The sequence below is a fragment of the Mauremys reevesii genome, linkage group 7 (assembly GCF_016161935.1).
Source record: "Mauremys reevesii isolate NIE-2019 linkage group 7, ASM1616193v1, whole genome shotgun sequence".
NCBI lineage: Eukaryota > Metazoa > Chordata > Testudines > Geoemydidae > Mauremys > Mauremys reevesii.
In genome coordinates this window covers 30,455,418-30,479,835 of record NC_052629.1, presented here as the reverse complement: position 1 = coordinate 30,479,835, position 24,418 = coordinate 30,455,418, and the positions used below count along the sequence as shown (strand labels likewise).

General features: G+C 42.7%; 1 protein-coding gene across 2 annotated transcripts in view; it reads right to left on the bottom strand.

Moving 5' to 3' along the window:
* Window positions 1-5,996: 5,996 nt before the first annotated feature.
* MARCHF5 (membrane associated ring-CH-type finger 5) overlaps window positions 5,997-24,418 on the bottom strand; it is a 61,019-nt gene continuing 42,597 nt past the window's right edge. For both annotated transcript variants that reach the window (XM_039546395.1, XM_039546394.1), the window contains 4 exons: window positions 18,146-18,276; window positions 13,365-13,548; window positions 12,733-12,899; window positions 5,997-8,133 (listed from right to left, as the gene is read on the bottom strand). In XM_039546395.1, the coding sequence (XP_039402329.1) occupies window positions 8,017-8,133; window positions 12,733-12,899; window positions 13,365-13,548; window positions 18,146-18,276 (599 nt within the window). In that variant the 3' untranslated portion in view covers window positions 5,997-8,016. The remainder of the gene's footprint in view (window positions 8,134-12,732; window positions 12,900-13,364; window positions 13,549-18,145; window positions 18,277-24,418) is intronic.

Sequence of the window (24,418 nt, the reverse complement as noted above, 5' to 3'; positions counted from 1 at the left end):
CCTGAAGCTGACTGCAGTACAGACTTCTGAAGGTGTCCAGTTTATTAGACATCATAATTTGTTTTGACATTCTTCATATAGCTAAGATGTGGATGCCACAAATGTTTGTTTGCATCAAAGACAGGATGGGAAAGCAGACACTGTTAAGACAGAATTATATAAAAGATGGAAGATGGGGGGTTAACTTTATTGATTATCAGTTTGAGTGCTAGTAGGTAAATAAGGACCTTAGCACTCAATATGAAAATAAGGAACCTGTAAAGTCAAGGTAATAGATACATAGTGTTATTTCATGGTATTATTGGAAAGGTTTATATCCAGTTCTAACGCTTTCCTAGAGCCACACTAACTGCACCTCCAGCTATGATCTTGTCAGTTTTTCCTAGCTAAACATGATCAGGCTAGTTTAGTACATCTGTGAGAAGCCTCTTAGAGACAAATAGGTGCTACAAGAAAGAGTGTTGGTGATCCAGTAGGACTTCTAAATCAGAGGAGGACACTAGCCTGATGGGATGCTGGCTGTACTGCGTTGCTGACTTTTGAATTAGATGTAATTTTGAAATTCATACTTCCCCCATGGCCCCCTTTTTTTTTTTTTAAAAGAGTAGAGATGTTAACCCCAGCAGTGGACCGAATTCCAGTTTGCATAATTATTTTATTTACCTAAAATTCCTCTGCAGTTTCTGTTAGATAGGGTATGCTGCACTTCTGGCCTAATTGTTCGTTGACATCAAATTAATTTAGAAAATATTGTTTCAAGTGTCTCACCATCTATCAAAAGCCAGCATTGTCAGCTCTGAGACAATTTGGGAAAGAAGAGCCAAATGCCAGTTTTAATTTAACCTTCTGCAAGTCCAGTGCAAATGCACTTGAATTCCTTGTGACCATACCACAGCTGATAAATACACACTTAAGATTTCCTTTTGTCTAATTTATTAAGAAGAATCTTGTATTTTTCTTTTATACATTGAAGTTTAAGTAGATTCTGTGGCTAGGGACCCTACAATTAAGATTCTCTTCTTGTCTCAATCCTAACCCTGACAAAATAGAAAGCAAAACCATGTCCTCCATTCCTTAAAAGAAAATGTTTAAGCAGAAAGGAAAGTTCTGGTCATTCTAAGGACAATGCAAATTTGAATTAAATTTATCTCAGCACTCCCACCTCCAAATAAGCCATGTCATGCTGAATATGACTTAGTTGTTGTAGTACTGTCAGTTCTTGCTGGCCAGAGAGTTTGGGGTCCAGCGCTGAGCCTTAAACTCATCTTCCCTACATGATGGTGCATTGTCCTACCACTGAAAGTCTGAGATGGTCCTGAAAACTTATTTCCTCATGTTCAGCAAAAGGCTGTTATCCCCTCACTTCCTTTCCAGGAATCAACTGCGGCAGAAACTTTCTTCTCATCCAGAGAAATGTATAAGGAAGTGTCTGCTGCATAGTAATGTGTATGCATACCAAGCCAGATACTGTCTCCAGAATTCCAATTACAGTAGAAGTGCAAGTACATTTTTGTTCTGATTAGACAATAAAGGTAGTCATAGAGCATCATCTGCATTTGTGCTTGCCCAGCCTCGGAGAAGAGTAGCTTCTCTTTGCTTGAGGATGTGTGCTGCTTTAAGAGACGTCAACTCACAAGAAAAAAAACCAATCAGAGCAAAAGCAAGTTGGGACTTTTAACCACGTTTCATGAAATCAGCATGTTCCTACATAGGCATTTGTGAATTCAGTATAAAGTAAAATTTTCAGAAGTGGTTAAGTCCCATTTTCAAAAGAGACAGAGGCACTCAGGAGTCTAACATTAAAAGGCATTAAGACTCAGGATCCTTACTACACTCTCTTGAAAATTTTACCCACAATCTGTGTTGTGAATCATGATAGCAAATGCTACCTGTTTGTGGATGTGAGGTAACCAAATGCCATTTTATAAGTCAGATATATTAGTGTAATGTTAGTCTTAGTATTTAAAACAGCCCAAACTGGTGGCGGAACAGCTCCATTCCACTTCTGGTTGACAAACAATAACTTGCTTTATTTTGGTCTGAACATAAGAATGGCCCTATTGGGTTAGACCAAAGGTCTATCCAGCCCAGTATCCTGTCTACCAACAGTGGCCAATGCCAGGTGCCCCAGAGGGAGGGAACCTAACAGGTAATCTCTCTCCTGCCACACACACCAGACACAAGCAACAACTGAAGTGGAATGAACCCTTCACCCTTAATTTGTTCAGAAGAAGGACTAAGGTATGTAAATTGAAATGAAAGGAAATGTGATAACCTTGCATATTAAAGTGGGCCCAAGTATGAATATGAAATTCATCCAAAAACCTGAATGCTGTGAGGTGGCCATAGGTCACTACCAATATATAAACCAGTCTCAAGGTATAGATCTTACCCTAGCATCACTAATGGAAAGGGAGTCTGAGTCTTCTTTCTATAGTATTGCTGAGGACAGTTGGCACCCGGATTAATAATGTTTCATTTCATTTTTGTTGAAAGACATATTGATGCTGCTTTTCAGTTGTGCTGGGGATGGGATCCCAGTGCAAAGTGATTCTAAAGCTGGCATGGTTGGCCAGGGAAGTTTTTTCCAGTGGGATGGAAGTGGAGTACTAGCTCACACACCAGTCCACTTCCCCGTTTCTAGAACGGGGAGCATGAGTAGGGCCTCACTACATGCTAGCGAATTTTGGCTACTGTAATACTGTCTGGGGGGGGGGGGGGCACTGACAAATAGCAGCCTGTGTGTGCCTAACTTACAGTAAGGTCCTAGAGCAGTGCACAGATGGCCCCAAGTCTAAAGCTGCCTTTGCACCCCCCTGCTCCTTTGTTCCCCTATGCACGCCTCTTAGGTGGAGTCAAGGACCAGTAACGGTGCTGAGGAGATAGTATTTTCTTTTTTTTAAGATGCCATTCCGGCTGTTTTTTGTATGGATTCCACGGTCTATAAATGTCACTGTGAGGCACTGGGAAATTGTAAGACCAGTAATGGGGTTTGATTTAAAAGAAAAAAAAATTGTAAGCATAATGCTGTGTGGAGGCCCACTACTTGGAGGGACATTAAGCCAGGGAAAAACAGTCTGCCAGCTTTAAATGACATGCCTACAGGAAACATAACAGGTGCTGCTGTGCTGGGGCATTCTCAAGCAATTTTTGATATTTCTGTGCTTCTAAAATTGAATTTTTCTACTGTTTAGTTGGTATGGCATGAGCAGAAATAATTCCTTTCAGCTAAGGGTACTGAATGGGGGCAGAAGCAATGAAATGTTCAGAGCACACAAACCCACCTTTAACTGACCAATGGACAGTGATAAGCTATAGCTTCTCAAACTCTCTCGGGGCTGGACCATATTTCTAATAGAAATAGTCCAACTGACTCACCTCCCATGTTCTTGTAGAAGTAATATTGGGGGAAATGTGTAATTTTTAGCTGTCCTTATCAGTTGGAAATGAGGTGGTAAAGCCAGCATCAATGTGATGCCAGCTAGGACTCTTTGATACTGGTTTTGTTTGTTTTGGCCTTTTCGGTTAATAAACAAAACCCTCTGGAACGGGTACTCTTTAATATCAAAAGGCCTGTTTAGATTGTTTTTATCCAGGCGGAGGGGAAGTCAAGGCCGGGCTCACCTGTGCTGCCACATCTGACCACACAAGGGGTGCCCTACACCAGCTTTTACAAAATACTAAAATGAACATCCTCTGTGGAAATATGTAAGCAAAAGCAATTCATGTTAGTGGTTTCCTATGTATAGTTTTTCAATATTGTCTCTATTAGTCACTGTTTATATTTATAGCTGTTTATACCAATATTCAAAATGTCTTGTAATAAGAGAAAACTAACATTGAAGATAGCTCCGTTGTTTTACTGAATTTTGTAATGCTGTTAACTGCTTATTTTCCACAAGTAGTTACACACCTTCAACTTTCTCCTGCGTTATTTTCTGGCATTCTCTTTGGGGGGGGGGGGAATCCACCTCTAAGTGATTAGGAATTCTCAATCATCTAGAAGAGTGTAGAAATCGAATGCCTTTTGCTCTTTGCCACGACCTTTAGAACCAAAAGATCATCATATAGGTATAAATGTATATATTGACCTGCAAATGATAGGTGGAAGCTTTAGCATTATAGCTCATCCAAAGTACCTCTGATAGTAGGAACTGCAGCAACTCTTTGGCTTCAGTCAATCCTTTTTGCATAAGTTGCCCATATTAAAGTGTCCACTAAGCTAGAGAGATAAGGAGTCGTCATTCTAGAAATGTATCTTAAGAAGACTACAATCCAGGATGGGAGCTCCCACAAAACAGGCTATAAGTTCAGTGTAACTGAAAGCAGCCAAAAGGGCAGCTCTGGAACCTGCCTGGCTCTCTGAATTTCCACCCTTAGTGACCTGCTAGAAGAAAACAAGCACTCAGTGTTTGTCGTATCTGAAAGATATCCAATATAGGGACCAAAAAGGTATATTGACTGTGTCATTAGCCAGACCATGACCCAGCTGATAATTATATGCCCCTTCCTTGTTATCTACATCAATTTAATAGCTAGGCAAGCAGAGAACCAATACTCAAGGCACATTTTCAGCTCTGAGGATAAAATGCTTTAATAGGAATATTTTCTAATTAAACCAAAGTGCAAGAATCTTCAGCTTCAGAAAGCTTTCCCAAGAGTTACGGTCAGTATAGCATCTTTTGAAACAATTTATACAGAGGGGAAGGGATCCTCCAACTTTCTGCTGTTGTCCTTACCTACCAAGGCCTCAATTCAAAAAAGCATCCCTACACAGCACTTAAGCACATATGGGTGTTTAAGTTAGCATGCCTAACTTAATTTCCTGAATTTATGTCTACACTGAAGTTGAGAGGTGTGATGCCCAGTTTGGGTAGACAGACTCATGCTAGTTCAGCTTGCGCTAACACACTGAAAATAGCAGTGTGAACATTGCACATCTGGCTTTGGCTCGGGCTGGCCACCTGGGTCCAAGCTCAGGTGTCTAGCCCAAGCTGCTGGCAGTGCCACAACATCCACACTGCTATTTTTAACCCACTAGCTCGAGCTGAGCAAGCATGAGTCTGTCTAATTGCACCAGCATCACACCTCCAAACTGCAGTGCAGACATAACCATTGTTTCCCTGCTGGGTACATGGCTGGAAAGTGCTGTGATAATCAGAACTCAAAAGGAGAAAGATGGGCAAGGGCAACAAAGATGTAGGATTGACCTTCAGCTGCCTTTTGAGATATGACTCCAAGCTCCAAGGATATACTGAGATAGGCAGACTCCCTAATACACACTCAGAAAAGCAAGTTAGCACAGCAAGAGTGTTGATACAAACCTCTTCAAACCAAAAATAGGAATGAAGAGGACAAAGGCCCCACTCTCAATAACGATGAGGCTTAAGATGTAGAAGACAGACACACATTCTGCTTGCAAATCACTGAACCGGTCTCCAGAAAAAAGCAGCACCTAAATGTTTATGTAATGGAGGGCAAAGACAAACCAAGATACAGATTATGTGATGGAATAGCGTAGGCCAGTTCTCCTTGCTCTTAAAGTAGTGAGATGCACATGGATCACTAGCTAGTATTGGTTTCAGAGCTTCACACACTATCCTCCTGTGTATTTTCCAGGTATATTTTGTACTGAACTACCACTCCAGAGCTATCCAGTCCTGCCCAATCCCAAATCAGTGTTAGACTAAGTCCTTCAAATCATAGTAATGGCTTTGATTTAATAAAGAATAGGCAGATTTCAGATGATGCACTCCATCATTTATTGATAACCGATTAATGAGTAATGCTTAAAGTTCAATCACAAACTAAATGGAGCGGTAGGTCTCCACCCCCCCAAAAACAGAACTTCTTATAAAAAAATCAAAAGGCTAACCATGGGATGTCGATTTAAAAAAAATGGTATACTACTTTTTGATTCAATAGTTATCAATTTTAAAACCTACTTCTGTCATAGGCTTTGGCACTATTTGTTCAATGGACAAAATACACCTAAAGAATGTAAAAATATTTATTCAACCTAATCCATGTGGTTATACTTAATACTAAAAACAAGATTTTACAATACAGCAACAAAAGTAATAACTCTCTCCCATTAAGTTTAAATCATTTTATACTCCTTTTATAATCATCTGATGTACAACAGGTTCAGTTTTCAAAGAAGACAGTTAGCTTTCCTACAGAACAAAATGTTAAAACAAATAATTTGCACTATTAAATTCTGTATGAGACTTTAAAAAACAGTTATAAAGTGTTTGGAAATCTATACAGTGAAGACCAATGAAAAGCCTTCTCCTTGCACTGAAGAATTCTGCAAGAAATATGCATTACATTGTTCGAAAACTTATATTATAGAAAATCAGAGGCTGCTGCTGTGTACATAAATATATAAAAAAGTCAGACCAATCTTTGAGACCAACATAATCAGCAGACTTATGAAATTATAGTAATTTATCAATTTTAGCAAGATTCTCAAATTATCAGCTATGCATGTATAATTTTCAACAATTATAGTTTCTGAATACGAGTTGGCCATTGTATATACTTTATACATTTCTAAAATATTACATTCTCAATATTTAAGGTAACATAAAAAAGGTACCATATTTTTAAGTGTCACTAACATACATTATTGCAATCAGACATGAAGTCCACTCTATAGTTGCTTCATTTGTGGTAAAAAGCAACATTTACTTACCAATACTTCACTATGGGGAATGCTTACCCTTCTTCATGCATTTGACATACTATCATGAATAAAAAAAATAGGCAGCAACTTTAAGAATGAGAACTTTAAAAAAACCATTCAATTGCTATGCACTGGGAATGGCAATTACTGTAAATCCAGGCTAAGTCTTGCATTAATATCAAATGGCCACACTGTTTGTCAAACAGGACTCAGAATTGTCTAACATTGGTATAGTAATTGCTAATTTCCATTGAAAAATGTGGATTTATGAACAAGTAAAATTACTGATTTAAGTGCTAGTGTCTCCCCTTTTGACATATCACTAAAATCTGCATTTTTACAATAGACTTTTGCTGTTTTCATTATTAAATTATCTTAATTTATTGGATGAAGCTTAATTCTTTTAGTCTGTACACTGACAGACGAGAATCAAGTTACCTGCTCATTGTCCAATGCTCTCTAGCCTCTACTATTTATCTGAGTAGTTAATTCCATAATCACAAAGGAACTCTCAAAATACAATCTCGTATTACTAAACAGCTGTTCTAATTACAAAAATAAGTGATTGAAATTCACTTTCCCAAGTAATTTCTCTAGAGGTGGATGGAATAATAATAGTTACAAGACAGCAAAGGAGTCATGACATAGCAGTACTAGACACTGCAGACAATATAATTAGACAGTAGCAAAATTAGCTGGAAGTCATGTTCTAGCACATACTCTAGGTGGTCAAAGTTGGCTTATGTGGACCCTTTAGAAAAGGATCAGTCTTCTGCTTGTCTATCCAATGTTTTGTATACATTTTAGGCCTCCTGTTTTACATCTATTTCAGAGCTTCAGCTGCGAACAAAGGAATCCTTATTGGATAAAATCCGAGAAAAATTTCTCCTTGGCAATAAGCTATTCAAATGAAATTTCTTAAAAAAAAAATCCCTCCATGATGTCCTTAGTGTTGAATTGGATGGTCTATGTATGCAAATATTGTGCAGATACTTTATTAAATGAACAAAAAAGGGATTTGGATACAGTCTGTGCATTGATGAGTAACTGCGCAATTTCATTTTTCCTTTTTTTAAATTTAGCATATGTGGTAGGATTCAGATGCCTGCCTGTCATAAAGGAAATACACAAACATGAAAACAAATCATTCTTAAGTTCAGTAATTACTGAGCGGATTTACCCTGCCACAAGAAAGTGCTTTATTATATTTGAAGAAAAAATAGGAGCAGCAACTTATCACAATTCTCCACTACTGTGCAATAACGATGGAATCTATACAACAAGAGAATCTGGTAGATGAGATTGTATGACAGCTGGAGATCACAGCCTTATGCTCCTTCTTGCTCAGGGTAATTTAAAATTTTGCGGTGAGCTTGACGTAAATATTGCTGTTGTTTGAAGTAAACTTTAAAAGCTCCTTTTATAGCAACAAAAGCAATTCCACCCTGAAATAAAGAGACATTTTTAAGACTTACAGAACAAGTTCAATATCACATCTTCTCAGTTTTCTTATCAAGAAGTATTTCCTTTGAAGTTAGGGTAATTAGGGCAATTACAAATGAATATTTGAGGCAAATTTTGTGTCACAATAGAGTACTACAGATGTTCATGTTACATAAAAGGATTACATGCTGGGTTTACTAATCATTTTGGAAGCTTTTATTCACTTATGAGTTTTGACAAAAAATGAAAACCCATCATATTAAATAACAAAAGTGAGACATTTTCCCAGAATATATAATATACAACACACTAATTAATAGTCCCACTAAAAACTAATCAGAACTTGAAAAATCAACTTGCTCGGGGTAATTAGGGAAAGGATCAAAACCCATCAATTTCTGTAAAACTTAAGTTTTCATTAAAGATATGTCTTTAGTCGTCATGGTTGTAAAAACCCTTCAAACACATGAACAGATCCCAAGTGGTCTTCTCTAGGTCTTGTCCACACAGGGGGTTTAGTCAACACTAACTCGAGTTAGTCTGATGTGAAAATGCCTGCATACATAAGATGCAATTCATCAGAGTGCACTAACTTTGCATTTAATTGCAAACCTTGGCATCCTCTTTCAAACCATACTGAGTCCAATGTGAATAGAGTTCGGCCGTGCACTGCTTTGCAGGTGTCTCTTATGGAGATGTCTGTTTATCTGAGTGCTCTCCACTGCTCTAGGGTCAAATTGACTGGATACCCCCCCACACACATTTAAAAACTGGCACCTAGCCAGGGCCAAGGGTGAGGGCGGGGAGCAGAGCTGCATCCAGCCTCGGGCCCAGCTGCTGCCTCCTGCTCCACCCCCGGGCCATGGCTCCATTCCAGGCCCCACTGTGGGGCCATGGCTACACTTGCAAATTTGCAGCACTGCAGCAGGGTGTGAAAACACACCCTCTCCAGCACTGCAAATTGCGGCGCTGCAAAGCGCCAGTGTGGTCAAAGCCCCAGCGCTGGGAGCGTGGCTCCCAGCGCTGTACATTATTCCCCACAGGGAGGTGGAGTACGGACAGCGCTGGGAGAGCTCTCTCCCAGCGCTGGCGCTTTGACTACACTTAGCGCTTCAAAGCGCTGCCGCGGCAGCGCTTTGAAGTGCAAGTGTAGCCATAGCCTGGGTCTCAGACCCAGCTCCACCTCCAGCCTCGGCCCCCTTACCCTGTCCATGTTCCCCTCTCCCCCCCCAGCCGTAGTCTCGCTTCCAGCCCCGGCTCTGGGGGGGTGAGGGGTGGGACAAGGGTAAGGGAGGGCATGAACCTCAAAAATTTGGAGACCACTGCTTTAAAGATCTGTTTCATTGTTAAGTATCAGAGGGGTAGCCATGTTAGTCTGAATCTGTAAAAGCAGCAAAGAGTCCTGTGGCACCTTATAGACTAAGACATATTGGAGCATGAGCTTTCGTGGGTGAATACCCGCTTCGTCGCATGCATCCGACAAAGTGGGTATTCACCCACGAAAGCTCATGCTCCAATACGTCAGTTAGTCTATAAGGTGCCACAGGATTCTTTGCTGTTTCATTGTTGTTTTAATTAAAGTTTTATTTATGGTTATTTTGTAACAAGTTGTTGTTTAATAATACAACCCATTACAAATTCATTCATAGAGCGTCCACAATGCATGGTACACACAAAAAAACAAATTTTGCATGTCATAAGTATAAAGGTGCACACACAAGATACAATAAGGAGTTCCACAACATGCCACTTCTACCACCCAAAGAGGCTGCAATTCTCAGTCCATTCTGCTCACTCCTGCCCAGGATAACAGTTAGATGTACAGCTGCACATTGTCAGGTGGGGGACTCAAAGTAAGAGCAGTAGGTAACGCTCGCTGTTTCCATATTCTAGAGTATACCTTGCTGGCTGTTCAAAAAGTTGAGCAAGTCTCTGCACCTCAGCCTCCCACCAGCCATTAAGGCTTTCTCCCTTACTCTCAGAAATACTGTGCAAAATACAACATGCAGCTATCTTCTTGGGCAAGGTTTTTTCTTGCAACTTCCAACCTAGCCCATAAACAGCACCATTTTCCGTTCAGATGCATGCTCCACTGTCATTCTGTAACTTGAGGGGATAGTTAACCAGTTCTTTCCTTCTATCCCAGAGGCCAGTGAATGCCTTCATTGACCAGGGAAGCAGATATGCCTGGCCTCCCAGGATAATGTCTATAGTGGGGGCAAACTCCCTTATTCCTTAAGGTAAACATAGCTGAGTTCTGAAAGATCCTAGCATCATGGACCTTTCCAGACCATCCTGCATTTATTACTGTAAACCTGACATGGTGGTCAACCAGCCCTTGGTGCACCACGAAGCAATACCCTTTCAGTTTATAAACGCAGAGGCCTGGTGCAGGGAGCAAACGATAGGCACATGGATTCCGTGAACTGCCCCAATATAGTTTGGGAACCCCCTGTGTGAAAAGCTATTAATCTCCTGAGTATTACCAACCTTTATAACCTGGTGCAACAGTACCTTACGCATAGCATCAAATACCTGAATGACAATAGCCCCAACAGTCAATCTCTCTACACCAAATTGGGTTGGCTATGGACAAGCAACCTTTGGAGGTGACCAGCTTCTCCCTGGGCACAAGGCACTGTATGTTGGTACAGTGTTGCTGCAGCTCTGGAGATTGTCTTCACTATCCTGAAATTCTCTCACCACTCCTGGTCATCCCAGATCTGCAGAACAATCCTTTCCCACCAATTGATGCTGGTTTCCCAAGCCCAGCAATGGTGCTGCACTGTGCGAAGCTGCTCCAGGAACAGCTCATGCAGTAGCAGTAGTTCAGTGTCCTCCTCCTCTTCCTCTACTGTTGCTGAAGCTACTGTTGTCCCATCATCTGCTCAGTGGTGTGGTAGGTGAAGTCCAAAATTGAAGCCACCTGGCTTCAAGAGCTCAAAATAAAGCCTAAGCAGCCTCTGTGTATTTGTGGTTGTCAGCATAGTGGCACAGAGCATTGCTAGGTCCATGATGGCCAACAGCAATTGGAAAATGGCACTAGCCCACCCACAAAGAGACAAAGCACAGGATGGAGAGTGTGGAATCATGGGATTGTTTTTTAATCTGACCTCAAGCCCTAGAATTTTACTGGCTTACTCCTGACTTGTGCTATGCATCCCACAATGTGCAGTGAGACAAATCCCAGAATGAACACTGTTCAGCAGCAAAAACACAGGACCACGGCATAGCCTCCCATGCCACGCACTCACTACACAGCAATTAACCGCCATGGGTGCACAATGATACAAACTGAAAGAGGGCACAGCCATGTGCACATTATTAGTATGGCTTGGATATAGTACACCAAATAGCGCATGTCAACTCAGTGCAAGCTAAATCCCCTGTGTAGACAAAGTCTTAGTCTGTTCTAGTGGCTCTGCTGCTGTTGGTCATAGCTTCCCCAAACCAAAGTAGCAGCACAAAAATTGACAAGGCTTTGAAGTGACTTTACTGTTGGTAGTGAGAAAGGAAGTTGCTGGTGTGGCAGAGGAACCAGTGAAACAGACAAGCATATCAGTCTCATTCACAGCTGCTTTTGGGGAGGTCATGAGCAGAAGCAGCAGGCACTTGAGTTGTTCATGAGGGAGGATCCCTCAGCTTCCCTGCTCTCCCTCCCGCAGCAGCAGTCAGCAGGCTTTAGGTGGGGGAAGAGATTCTTTTCTCTCTTGTCCAGACACCAAAGCAGTAAGGGAGTCCAATTTATACACTTTCTATTTGTTTCTGAATAGTAAGAGACACATTCCTGTGAACAGACCCTACACACTGGGCCTTTCACCAGGGCTTTTCCCCTGGAAATTACGGGTGGGTCCCCTCCCCATCATCTCCCACATCACCCTTTGGTTACTTTGTTTAGATCTTTGACTTGGAGGTTTTTTGGTTTGTCTGTTTAAGTCCTGTCTAGGATTCTGGGTCGAGATTAATCTCCCATTTTAGATTAAATTATATTGGTGATTCCAGCCCACTGTATAGACCAGGGGTTCTCAAACTTCATTGCACCGCGATCCCATTCTGTCAACAAAAATTACTACATGACCCCAGGAGGGAGGGACCTGAAGCCTGAGCCCTGCTGCCCCAGGTGGGAAGAGGGGGAGGACAAAACCTGAGCCCCACCACCCAGGGCAGGAGGGCCCTAAGCCAAAGCCCCACTGTTCCGTGTGGGGGACCAAAGCTGAAGCTGAAGGGCTTCAACCCCAGGTGGGAGCCCTGTAACCTGAGCCCCGCCACCCAGGGCTGAAGCCCTTGGGCTTTGGCTTCAGCCCTGGGCAGCGGGGCTCAGGCTTCAGCTTCAGCCCCAGCAAGTCTAACATCAGCTCTGGCGACCCCATAAAACGGGGTCATGACCCACTTTTGGGTCCAGACCGACAGTTTGAGAAGTCCAGACAAGGCATCTTGAAAATACTCTCCTCTGAAAAAGCACATCCGTCAAATACCATTCTAAATTCTACTTCCATGTATGTTCCTTTTACCTTCTGCTCACACAGAATATTTACTACAACTCCTTATACCATTATTATTGCCATTTCTGAAAAACAAACAGTCTTCTTAAAACATCTTACCAGGATTGTCCTTTGTAAATTAGAATTAACACTGCTGAACATCAGCTTGCCAACTATGGTGGCAATGGTTGGAAAGACAAGAGCTCCACACAGAATACGAGTAGCAGAGACGTGATCTGCTAGAGGGTTGGCCTCAGCTGGAATACGAGGAACAGGACATCCAATTCCTAGAGAAAAATCATATTGCCAGCTAATAAACTGAAGAAGACTTAAAACTTTGTTTTCATTATGAATCTAGCCTTTCAAATCTAATTAGTTTTCTACAATCTAACATTATTATAAAGCATCCTTCTCTCCAGTAAGTATTCTATTTAATGAAGAAGTTATTTTTAGGCATCAACTTTTAGCTTCTCACACTAAAATTTCATGTATAGTTCTTTTATTTTAATATTTGCACTACAATAGAGCATAGAGGCCTCAGAGTTTGGGGCCCTATTGGGCTAGGCGCTGTACAATCACACAGTAAGAGACAGTCCCTGCCCTTAAGATAATCAATCAAAATAAACTAGACAAAGGGTCAGAGGGAAAGGAGCATTATCATCTCATTTAAAGATAGGGAAACTGCCCCCCACACCCCACCTTGCATGGGCAGAGCACAGACTTCATATTTCATTTAGATTTAATTGCATTACCTGGAAATATACTATTCAGAATTTGCAATTTGTTAGAATATTTGCGCCACAGTCTGAGCACATAGTCTTCCCAACGAATCATCTTGCCCAGTATCAGCATGACTGGGATGGTGGGAAGTCCAATCAAAAGAAATAAAGGATCAGCTCTCTCCATGACATCAAGACCTTCTTTATGACCTACAACCTGTGAAATGTTCAAAAAGTTTTAGTGTCAGATGGCTATTGTGCAGTGAACATACTTTAAGTGTCTAGTTTTGAAAGATTTTACTGCAGAAGTAGGCAACCTATGGCACGTGTGCCAAAGGCAGCACGCAAGCTGATTTTCAGTGGCACTCACACTGCCTGGGTCCTGGCCACCGGTCTAGGGGGTCTCAGATATTTTAAAGCTACCTTATAGTACAATAACATGTTTTCTAAAATCCCCAGGAGGCCACACAACTTTGGAAAGATTAATTTTAATTCTGGGATTAAAAATTGCTCAGCAGCTATGATTTAAGAATACAAATCAATAGCTGAATTTTCTGATTAATGGTTAGAAGTAGAGCATGAGAAAGGGCACACTAGTAATGTGTATTCGAAAAAAATCTGTTTTCCCACTATGACAACACCAGTTGCAAATGCAGCTTCTCACGTAAATGAGCCTTTTTTAAAACTAAGGTTAACATCTGACACCATGCAACAAAAACAGCAATTATACTTTTAATTCTGTATGCTACATACTAATCTAAAATAAAAGATTTATCTTTAGCTGGACTTCATAATGTTATTATTACCAAATGATTTAAGATAATTTCTTACTGCAAAAAATCAGATTTTATTGTTGCACTGTCAAAACTACAATTGAGGTCACACTTAAGCCTCATGGTAAAGTGAGTAGTAGTACATATATTTTTAGCAAAATGTCACTCTTAAAAAGGTGACAATTGACTTGTATTTAATGTCCTGCATTTTAACTGGTGGGGGTCAAGACCAGCCACGCCAACTGTCAGATTAAGTGCTCTCCTCTTGTTTAAACAAGACAGACTTGAAATGGACTATACATTCAAAAAGCTCAAATTTCGACTCAGATTTGAATACTTGTTAAAATGCAGGCACATGTTCAAAACACACAGTTTTGTAGACTTTTGATAAGTTAAGAACTCAGACACATTAAATTTTTGAAAATTGTACCTGTCCTCTAGGGCTTGTGGGGCAAAACTGACCAAGGCTGCTACCATCACTGATGCACTTCTAGAAAGAATTTACTTTTGCATGACCTTCAAATGACAGTCCAGGCAGAGTGCAAAAGTGAGGAATGTAACAAGCACTGGTTGTCTTAGACATTGGCTGTCTTAATATGTTTGTATCAAAACAAACGAGCAGCATGGGCTTTATTTGGTACAACACAGAGAATAGACTGTTTAAGATCACTTAAAAAAAACAACAACCCAGAAACAGAGCTTCAGTAGAACAGGTGTGATGGCAGGTAAGAAAATATTGTGAAGATAACTAGCCACAGCATAGCTATCAACAGCAATTCTGGAAGTTTTTTTTTCCAGTTAAGTAGGCAAGTCTACTTTACTGTTCCAAAATTGTTGAAAGGTGCATCAGTCAACACAGCTTGTAATACTGATTGTATTAGCTGAAGTGACTGTGGCCCAATAAATGAGTAAATTAATTCTTAGAGCTGCGAAGACAATGCATGCAGAATTTGTCTTCAACTTCCTCGCCAACCTCCTCCTAACTGAAAGTTAACTAGGAGACTCTTATCCTGCTCCTCAACTTCCTCTCCCACCCCAAGGATTCAGCCTCTTATTCGCTCTCTTCTGGCCCACTATGTCCCTTCCCCCTGCAGCTGCAATAGTTTCAAAGTGCCTACCTGCTTTATTTCTTACTGGCCCAGCAAGCCAATGAAGTAGCACTATCTGTTCCATATTGATTCCTACCCAGTTGTAGTTTAATATCTGCAACTAACTTAGGCCTGGTCTACACTACAAATTTGCATTGGTACAGCTATGTCTCACAGGCATGCAAAAAATCCACACCTCTGAGGCACGTAGCTATACAGATCTAACTCCTGATGTAGACAGCACTAGGTCCACAGAAGAATTCTGTCGACCCAGCTACCGCCTCTTGGGGAGGTGGAGTACCTACGACGACAGGAGAAGCCTTCCCGTTGGCATAGGTAGTGTCTACACTGAAGCGCTGCAGCGTTTTAAGTGTAGACTTACCCTTAGTGCTTCTCTCCTCTGGTCCTCAGACAGAGGGAGAGGGATCTGACACTGAACAGGAGAGAGGTTACACTATCCATAACCAAACAGGGCCTAGGAAGAGGGAAAAGGGAGTGAGTGTGAATTCACTCTTCATACAATTCTAGCCTGCCTCACCTTATAGCGAACAAAAACCACACTGGTTCCCCAGCATAGTGCCCCAAACCTGCCATTCTCCCAGTCAAGGACCACAATAAAGAAATTAGCCAGCTCAGATTAAACACCTGGGATTTAGCTAATTTCCTAAGGATTAGACTCATATTAAGTGGTGCATATTTAGGATTACCACTATGCTGATTTTGATAGATCCATAATTTTTATTTCCTTCAAGCCAGGTGCCTATTTAAAAATAAAATAAAAAAATTGAGGGATAAACTGCCAATCCTGTCAAGTTTTCACCAAGCAGTTCTAGAGGAGCTGGAAAACGTTAAACTTTCCTAATGTTTTCCCACCTCCATCCAGATATGGCACTGAGAATCCACTTTCATAAACTCTAAGTTTAGTCACTAATAAAAAGCCCATTACTGTATCTGGCAAAGACGACTCAGTATACATCAGCAGAGAGACCTAAAGGCAGGGGCTGGTACCTGTATCACTAAATAATAGCTTTATTATTAATAAAGTTACAGTTCTAAGTAATGTAATCCAAGTTGCAATGGCCTCATAAAGGCCATGGCAGCAGCCAAAAATATGCGAGCCAGGTGAAGGGTCAGCAACATAAAAGGAATTTTGCCATTTCTCTGCCATCTAAGGCAACCGCCATCATCGGGGGATTTCAAAGTAGCCATTTCTGCTGGGTTTATGCAGCCCCTTTACACTGGCAGAGCTATCATCAAAGGGATCACACGGAACCCAAAATTGGGGCCTGAGTCTTCCATTTACTGTATGCAAATTGCACCTTCCATCCTGAAAGGTAAGGCCCTTTCAGGATGGAAGGTGCTATTTGCATACACAGGAATGACAACAAAATTGTTCGTCCTCCTGAGGTGGAGCAAAGTAACTGTTTTAAAAGTGCACAGCAACTCTACCAAAAAACAGGTCAGGCCAGGAAGAAACTAGAATAGTTAACATGGCTAAACACTTAGACTCTTGATAACTTGCCAACTTCATTTTAAAATTATATGTTTATGCTGTGCAATATATTTGGTAGCAGCTACCATAAACTTCTGAATCCTCTCCTAGTAAATAAAGATTGAAGTAAATCAGAAGAAATAATCTAGCTCAATCACAAATTGTGGGCTTGATGTAGGAGTTACTGGGCAAAAAATTATTTGGCCTGCATTAAGTAGGGAATCAGACAAAGTGATCATAATGGTCCCTTCTGGCTGCAAATTCCATGAAAGAGCTCATTTTGGTCTTGTCGAATGCAGGTCATTTTTAGACAAAAAATTTCCATCAATTCAGTTGAATTGGGGTAGATTATGTGGGAAAACTCATAGGAAAGATTAGCACCCTCCAGTATTTTTGCTATGGTTAAAATGCAGGTGTGCAGAAATGGCAGTTAGAAAAGAAACAGCTTTTTACTTTTAATGACTACATTTGATATGGAGTCACTGGGAGAAAGTAAACATGGAACCCCTCAATATGCTAGGAGTTTGTTGTTTTACATAAAGTGCAATTCTACTCTGGAAAGTGATTTAAGTTCTCTTTGTACAACAAAGGCAGTGGTAAAGCAGGATTTTCCAAGTTGTCTTGTCTTTCCACCACATCTCAATTGTAAAGAGGAAGGATTCCATAGTTTTGTTTTTGTGTCTGCTTAATCAATGGCCTCTTTATAGACTTCCAATTATTGCTAATTTTATAGATGACACCTTTTCTGTAGGAAACAGACTGAGGCCAAGAACAACTTATTTCACAAAGGGAAAACAGCCATCAGCAATAACAGCTTTCAGTCACTATTGACCATGCACACTGGATTTGAGCAGGCAACTCAAAAGGCTCAATATTCTATTACTAAGCCATCCAATCCTCCAGTTTTCCAGTGCTCTGAATTTTTTTAAATGACTTTGGACCCAAACCCAACAATTACAAATAAAAAATTCACATTGTAAGTTCCATCACCATTAGAAAAGTTTGAATAAAACCAAAATGGCCAAGTCTAGACATAAATAGAATACATGGCCAGACCATCTTAAGGACCTAGCCAGACACTGATGTGGATAGTGCTGAATCTGCAAGGAAGCCACATCCCTCTATGACTTGTCATGATGATGATGATGGAAATGGTCAAAAAGTTCGCTTGATGTAAGTTAAAATAACTTGTACACATCAGTATCAGGCTACTGTTTTAGAATCTTCTACCAACAGTGCTTTTACAGTCCTTTCATGTGTCAAGAAATCATTGCTTCTGAACTAAAGAATAGATGACACTGGTTACTCTGTGTCACACTCAGCTGGATGTATATTTCTAAAGCTGTGGCTGTTTCAGCTTTAAACTATCACCAGTTTTAAAATACAAAAGGAAAAAAGTCAGCTAAGAGAATTTTAAGAAAATTTCAGAAGTAGTAACGTAAGGAAAATGTGAATTTGAACCTGCATCACTGTCACAGCTCCATAGGTGACAGCTGTCCAGTAGATCGAGCCCACCATTATTCCTGCTGCTGCAAACGGACATGATTTTGAGATCAGCCGATCTGCAAGGTCTAAGACATAAACAACTGGACCTACAATAGAAAGGAGAAGGATGTTTCAAAAAGGATATTGTAATAAGAAAGCAACAATTGTACATTATTTAGTAAACTGATTAATTTAGCAGACTTCTGAGTCACAATCAGAGTTTAAGGCCAGGGTGGGATCACTAGAACATCTAGTCTGACCACTTCTATATCACAGGCCACTAAATGCCACCCCACAGCAAGCCAAACAACCAGAATTAGACCAAAGTTTTACAGCTCTAAGGAGACTATTGTGTGCCACAGATAGAGAACAGGAGGGACTGAGGTGCACCAGTCCTTGAGGCCCCATAAATAGCAAGGAACTGATTTAGTGAGATATACCCAGATGATCCTAGCAAGTGACCCCTGCCTCGTGCCACAGAAGGCTAAAAAACCCTTGGTCCCTGTCAATCTGACCTGGGGAAAAAATTCTTCCCAACCCTGAATAAGGTCAGCAGTTAGACCCTGAGCATGTGAAAAAGTCAAACTCAAAATACATCAGGTATTCTTTAAAAAGGAGGAAATTTCAGTCCAGGGGGCAACAGCTCTAATAGTATTAACAGAATCTCTGGTTACAATAATGTGTACACAGACACACACACAACTTTACCGGATAAAACATGTTCATTTGAAAATCAGATGTAAGTGTATGATTCCAATAAAGTGTTACCTTGGTAATGCTTTTATATAGTTGACAGACATCTTCTGTATGTGCACAAGCAACAATTTTTAGTGACCTAACCCTCCAATTGTACAGCTACATCTGCCATTTCTGGGGATTGGGATTTTTTTTAAATATGTACTTAGCATTTCAGAGGAAGAAAACTATCGTAGATATAATTTAAATAGTGTTTCAAACTCTGATCTCAGACTGCTTTTATTTCAATTTGAGAGGACTGTTCTACTAAAACCTTATCCTATTCTCAAGGAGAAATTAGAAGGACACTGTCAATTTGAAATTTCCTTACTAATGGAAAATGTTGTACTTATTATAGTTAGAAATGACCCCAAGATTGGAGAAACACCTTCCCCCCCCCACTTTATTTTGTGCCTCTGATAGCACTGTGTGAATAAGCAGTTTCACCATTTTGTTGATGGTCAACTCTATTTCCAGACTGATGCACCACATGACAATATTGTTCCCCAGCACTGTTCAAGGTGTGGGGGTGCTCATGTGCACTTTCTTCCCCCTACAAGAGTTTGTATACCAGGAAGAGTCAGAACAAAGCTGAAACTTAACCCTAAACGTATGTCCACATTACAATAAAAGGCCTGCGGGCTGGCATGGGTCAGCGGACTTGGGTTCATGGGGCTCGGGCTACAAAACTGCAGTACAGACATTCAGTCTCAGGCTGGAGTCACAAGGGGGGAGGGTGCCAGAGCCCGGACACCAGCCCAAGCCTGAACACCTACACTGCAATTTTATAGGCTTGCAATCCGAGCCTGAATCAGCTGACCTGGGGTAGTCGTGGCTGTGCCACATATCTTATCACTGCGTAGACATACTCCAAGAGGCCATAGTGCACAGACAGAAAGGAGAAGTGTTTCTGAGAATAGCTGGTGTTGCTTTCAGATTCACCATGTTTGAAATTAACTAGAACTAAATTTACATTTTATATATTTTTAAAAGCATGTAAGAGGACTTTCCCAAATAAATCATTCCGTTTCTAACACACTAAACAAAGATTACTTATGCTGTAATTACTCTTCAAATACTACTGAACGTAGTCAATTTGCCTTTGATTTAATATTTTTAACAGTAGTAACTACATGAGGTTTGAAGACAATAATTATGTTCTTAAAAAATCTATTGAAATACACTGGGAGCACTAATATATCAATGTATATTGTAAAGTCTTCTAGAAATTTCTAGATGAAGAATGCCAATAATCAAGTCTTTGAAATCTGGTTTTACTATGCAGCAGGTCATACCAAGATGACATTTTCCTAATTGCTCAATAGATTAAGTGAAAGTTCCATCAAAATTATCCTTTCAATTTTATAGTATCTTTGAGGCTCTCTTTAAAATAAAATCTGCACAACAAGCAGATTAATGACATACCAATACAAAGCACAGTAATACAAAAAGACTGAAACAATGGCTCAGAGAAATGTTAATTGGTGATCAGCCACAACACCTCCCACTCTTACAGTATGCTATAGTGGGACTCTTAGGGGCCTCCCTGTCCTTTTGTTCTTCTTATGACTAAAGCGATGTTGGTCTAAACTGGAGAGCTCCAAATAAAAGGAAAGTGGGGGTGGGAAGTAGCACCATATAAAAAAAACTGTTACCTGCCATTCGTAACTATTTTTCGAGATGTGTTGCTCATTTCATTCTAGATGTGTGTGTGCACACTTGGAGATTTTTGCCTTAGCAGTATCCGTCGGGTCGGCTGTGGCGCCCCCTTGAGTGCCACGCACATGCACTGGTATATAGGCACCACTATTCCTATGACTTCTCAGTTCCTTCTTACCAGCAACTGTGACACAGGGGTAGGAGGGCAAGCAATGGAATGGACATGAGCAACACATCTTGAAGAACAACAGATATAAAAGGGAGGGTAAGCGTTTTTATTTCTTTGAGTGCTTGCTCATGTCAATTGCATTCTAGGCGACTCACAAGCATTATCAATGGAGGTGGGCTCAGAGTTCATAGTTTAGCAGCTTGTAGTACTGCTCTACCAAAGCCAGCATTGTCCCAGGCCTGCTGGGTAAGTGCATAATAGGACGTGAACGTGTGGACAGACGACTAGGTGGCCACCCTACAGGTGTCCTGGATAGGCACTTGGGCTTGGAAAGCTGTCGAAGAGGCTTGTGCCCTGGCTGAGTGGACGATGACAATTGCTGGAGGTGACACCTGTGCCTGATCGTGGCAGCAGCAAATGCATGCAGTGATCCAAGAAGAAATTCTTTGAGCGGACAGTGGATGACCTTTTACCCTGTTGGCGACAAACAATTGTGTCGACTTGCAGAATGGCTTGGTCCTTTCAATGTAGAAGGCTAGCGCCCTTCTAACGTCTAGGGAATGCAACGTACGCTCCTTCGATTTAGGTGACTTTGGAAAAAAGATAGGTAAGTAAATGTCTTGGCCCATATGAAACTATGAGACCACCTTGGGCAGGAAAGTTGGATAAGGCTGTAGCTGGATCTTGTCTTTGTAAAAGACATATAGGGCAATTCTGAGATAAGCGCCTTAATCTCAGAGACCCAGCAGGCAGATGCTATTGCAACCAAGAACGCGAACTTCCAGGAAAGGTGAAGGAGAGAGCAGGAAGCCAGAGGCTCGAAGGGGAGCCCAGTGAGCCACGACAGCACAAGATTCAGATCCCATGGAGGGACAGGTTTCCTGATGTGAGTGTAGAGGCGCTCGAGGCCCTTGAGGAACCTGGCAGTCATGTCCCGGGCAAAAACCGACCTACCTTCAAGCAGCTGATGGAAGGTCACGATAGCGGCCAAGTGGACCTTGGTAGATGAAAGGGACAGGCCTTGGAGCTTGAGATGCAGAAAGTAGTCCAGGATTAACTGCAGAGAGGCCCACTCAGGCTGAACACCTTTATCAGAGGTCCAAGAAGCAAACTGTTTCCTTTTGGCCAGGTAGGTTGTTCTCGTGGAGGGCTTTCTGCTGCCCAACTGGGCCTGTTGGACACTGGCCAAGCACTCCTGCTCCTCTGCATTTAACCACGCAGCAGCCAAGTCGTCAGGTGCAGCACTGCCAGGTTTGGATTAAGAAGACTGCTGTGGTTTTGGGACAGCAGGTGTGGCCTGAGCAGTAGCTGCCACCAAGAGGTTCAGAAACGTGCTGAACCAGTGCTGGCGTGACCAAGCTGGCACTATGAGGACCACCATCGCCTTGTCCTGCTTGATCTTCATGACAATCCTGTGAATTAATAGCACTGGGGAAAGGCATACAACAGAGCCCCCAACCATGGGAGTAGGAAAGCATTTGACAGGACGCCTCTGTTGATCCCCTGAATCAAGCAGCAAATGTGGCATTTCCTGTTCTACCTGGATGCGAACAGGTCCACCTGGGGAGTTCCCCACCTCTGGGGGATGATTCTGACCACTTCCGGATGGAGGGACCACTTGTGACGAGATGAGAAGGTCCTGCTGAGGCGATCTGCCAAATCGTTCCTGGCCCTGGGGAAATGTGCAGCTACGAGATGGATGCCGGGTTTTACACAGAAGTCCCAGAGCTGGAGAGCTTCTTGGCAAAGGGCTGACTATCTGGCTCCGCCTTGCTTTTTAATACAGAACATAGCCGCTGTATTGTCTATCAGGACCTGGACCACCCTGCTTTTTATGTGAGGTAGGAAGTCTTGGCAGACCAGGCGCACGGCTCTGAGCTCCCTGACATTGACGTGTAGGGAGCAATTGTGACTCGACCATCACCCTTGAGTGTTGAGATTGCCCAGGTGTGCTCTCCACCCCAGGTCTGAGGCATCAGGGATAAGAGTCACCAACAGAGACGGAGCTGCAAAGGAAACTCTCTCCAACACCAATGCAGGATTCTGCCACCAGGTGAACGACTCTAAGTTAGTCTCTAGGGTGCCACAAGTACTCCTGGTTCTTTTAGTCTGTGGTCTGGGACCCTCACCACCCAGTCCATGCTGTGTCTGTTGGGGACGTAGACCAATGCCAGCCACACCTTCAGGGGCCTGAGACGGAGCCACACGTGTCGGACCACCTAAGCGCAGGCCACCATGGGGCCCAATAATCGCAGGCAAACATGAGCGGTGGTGAGATGATGGGCTTACATGCACTTAACTTAAAGCCCCCCTTTTTCTTTCAGGATTAGGACGGAGAGGAAGGCGCAGGAGATTCTTAACCTCTTGGATAAGGAGTTGCTCATGAAAAGGATCCCTGAAGAGGGATGGGGAAGTGAGGTGGGAGGGAGAGTCAGCCACGAACTGCAGAGTATAACCTGAGGATATTACTTCAAGCACACAACGGTCTGAGATCAGCTGAGATCAGGCCGACCGGAAGGGGCAGAGGCAGTCGAGGAAAGAGTGGGAGGGTGTATCTTCAAGCCCACCCTCAAAATGACCGCTTCTGGCCTTCTTGGCTTCTGGAACGCCCAAATAGCACAACCCAGGCTGGGGTGGAGGAAGATATAACATTAAAGAGGTTGTTGGACTCCTCCGCAACCTCCTCAATTTTTAAGTTCAAGTTGGTAGCCACCATTTTAAGGAGGGCCTGGTGCTCCTTGAAGTTGTTGGGGGATTGCCCATTTGGGAGGGACCTGCCACCGCTTTGTCCAGAGACGAGGAGGAGGAGTGCACCGCTGGGGGAGGGGCAGGTTCCCCTTCCTTCTCTGGGGATGGCTCCTTAGGTGCTGGAGTCCGATGTGCTGCCTCCATGTCGGATTCAGTACCATGTTCAGACTCCGGTGTCGGCGGTAGTTTGTCTGAGGCAACCAGGGAGGACGGGTGGGAACATGGAATCAGCAGTACGGCCACTGAACAGACCGATGTCCCTGCTGGTGTGGTGTCACTGCAGGCGCTGCACCAGCTTCGCGGATCAGCAGCGAATCACCCCGTCTTGGTGAGGGGCTGAACTCCCGATCCAAGTCCAACCATTGTTCTTCCAGCGACCACAGTGGAGCCGTCGAGGCCTGAGTCTGCCAACTGACCCTGGTCTGCGACCAGCAAGGCGAGGATCGGTGTCTGCCTGACCAACAGAGCCGGTGGAACGGAGACCGGTGCTGCGACTAAGAGCAATTTCGCCCCAGTGGGGACCATCTGTGAGACCGTCGGGGCGAGGGTGACTTGCGCTGTGGAGATCTTTGATGGGAAGCTTACCGGTACTGGTAGTACAAGAATGGGTGCCTCAACTCCGGTGTCGCATATCTCATAGGGGGAAGAGCATGGTGGGCCTTCTGACCGGAGACCAAGAATGTGGTGCCAGGGTTCTAGGCTGTGGAGATGGGGATCTACGCCTGCGTTCTGAGGACTGAGGCTGCTCCACTGCCCTATGGGGCGGTCCCATGCCTGGCTTGCCCTTAGGCACTGGGGCTTTAGCCAAGTCAGGCGCCTGGCATAGTGTCTGCAGTGCTGGTTGGCCTGCTTGTTCTTTAGCCGCTGGGGCTACTTCGAGCAACAAGGGCCCTAGGAGAAGCCTGGGTCCCCTGCCACTCCTGGGAGTCAGAGGCGGA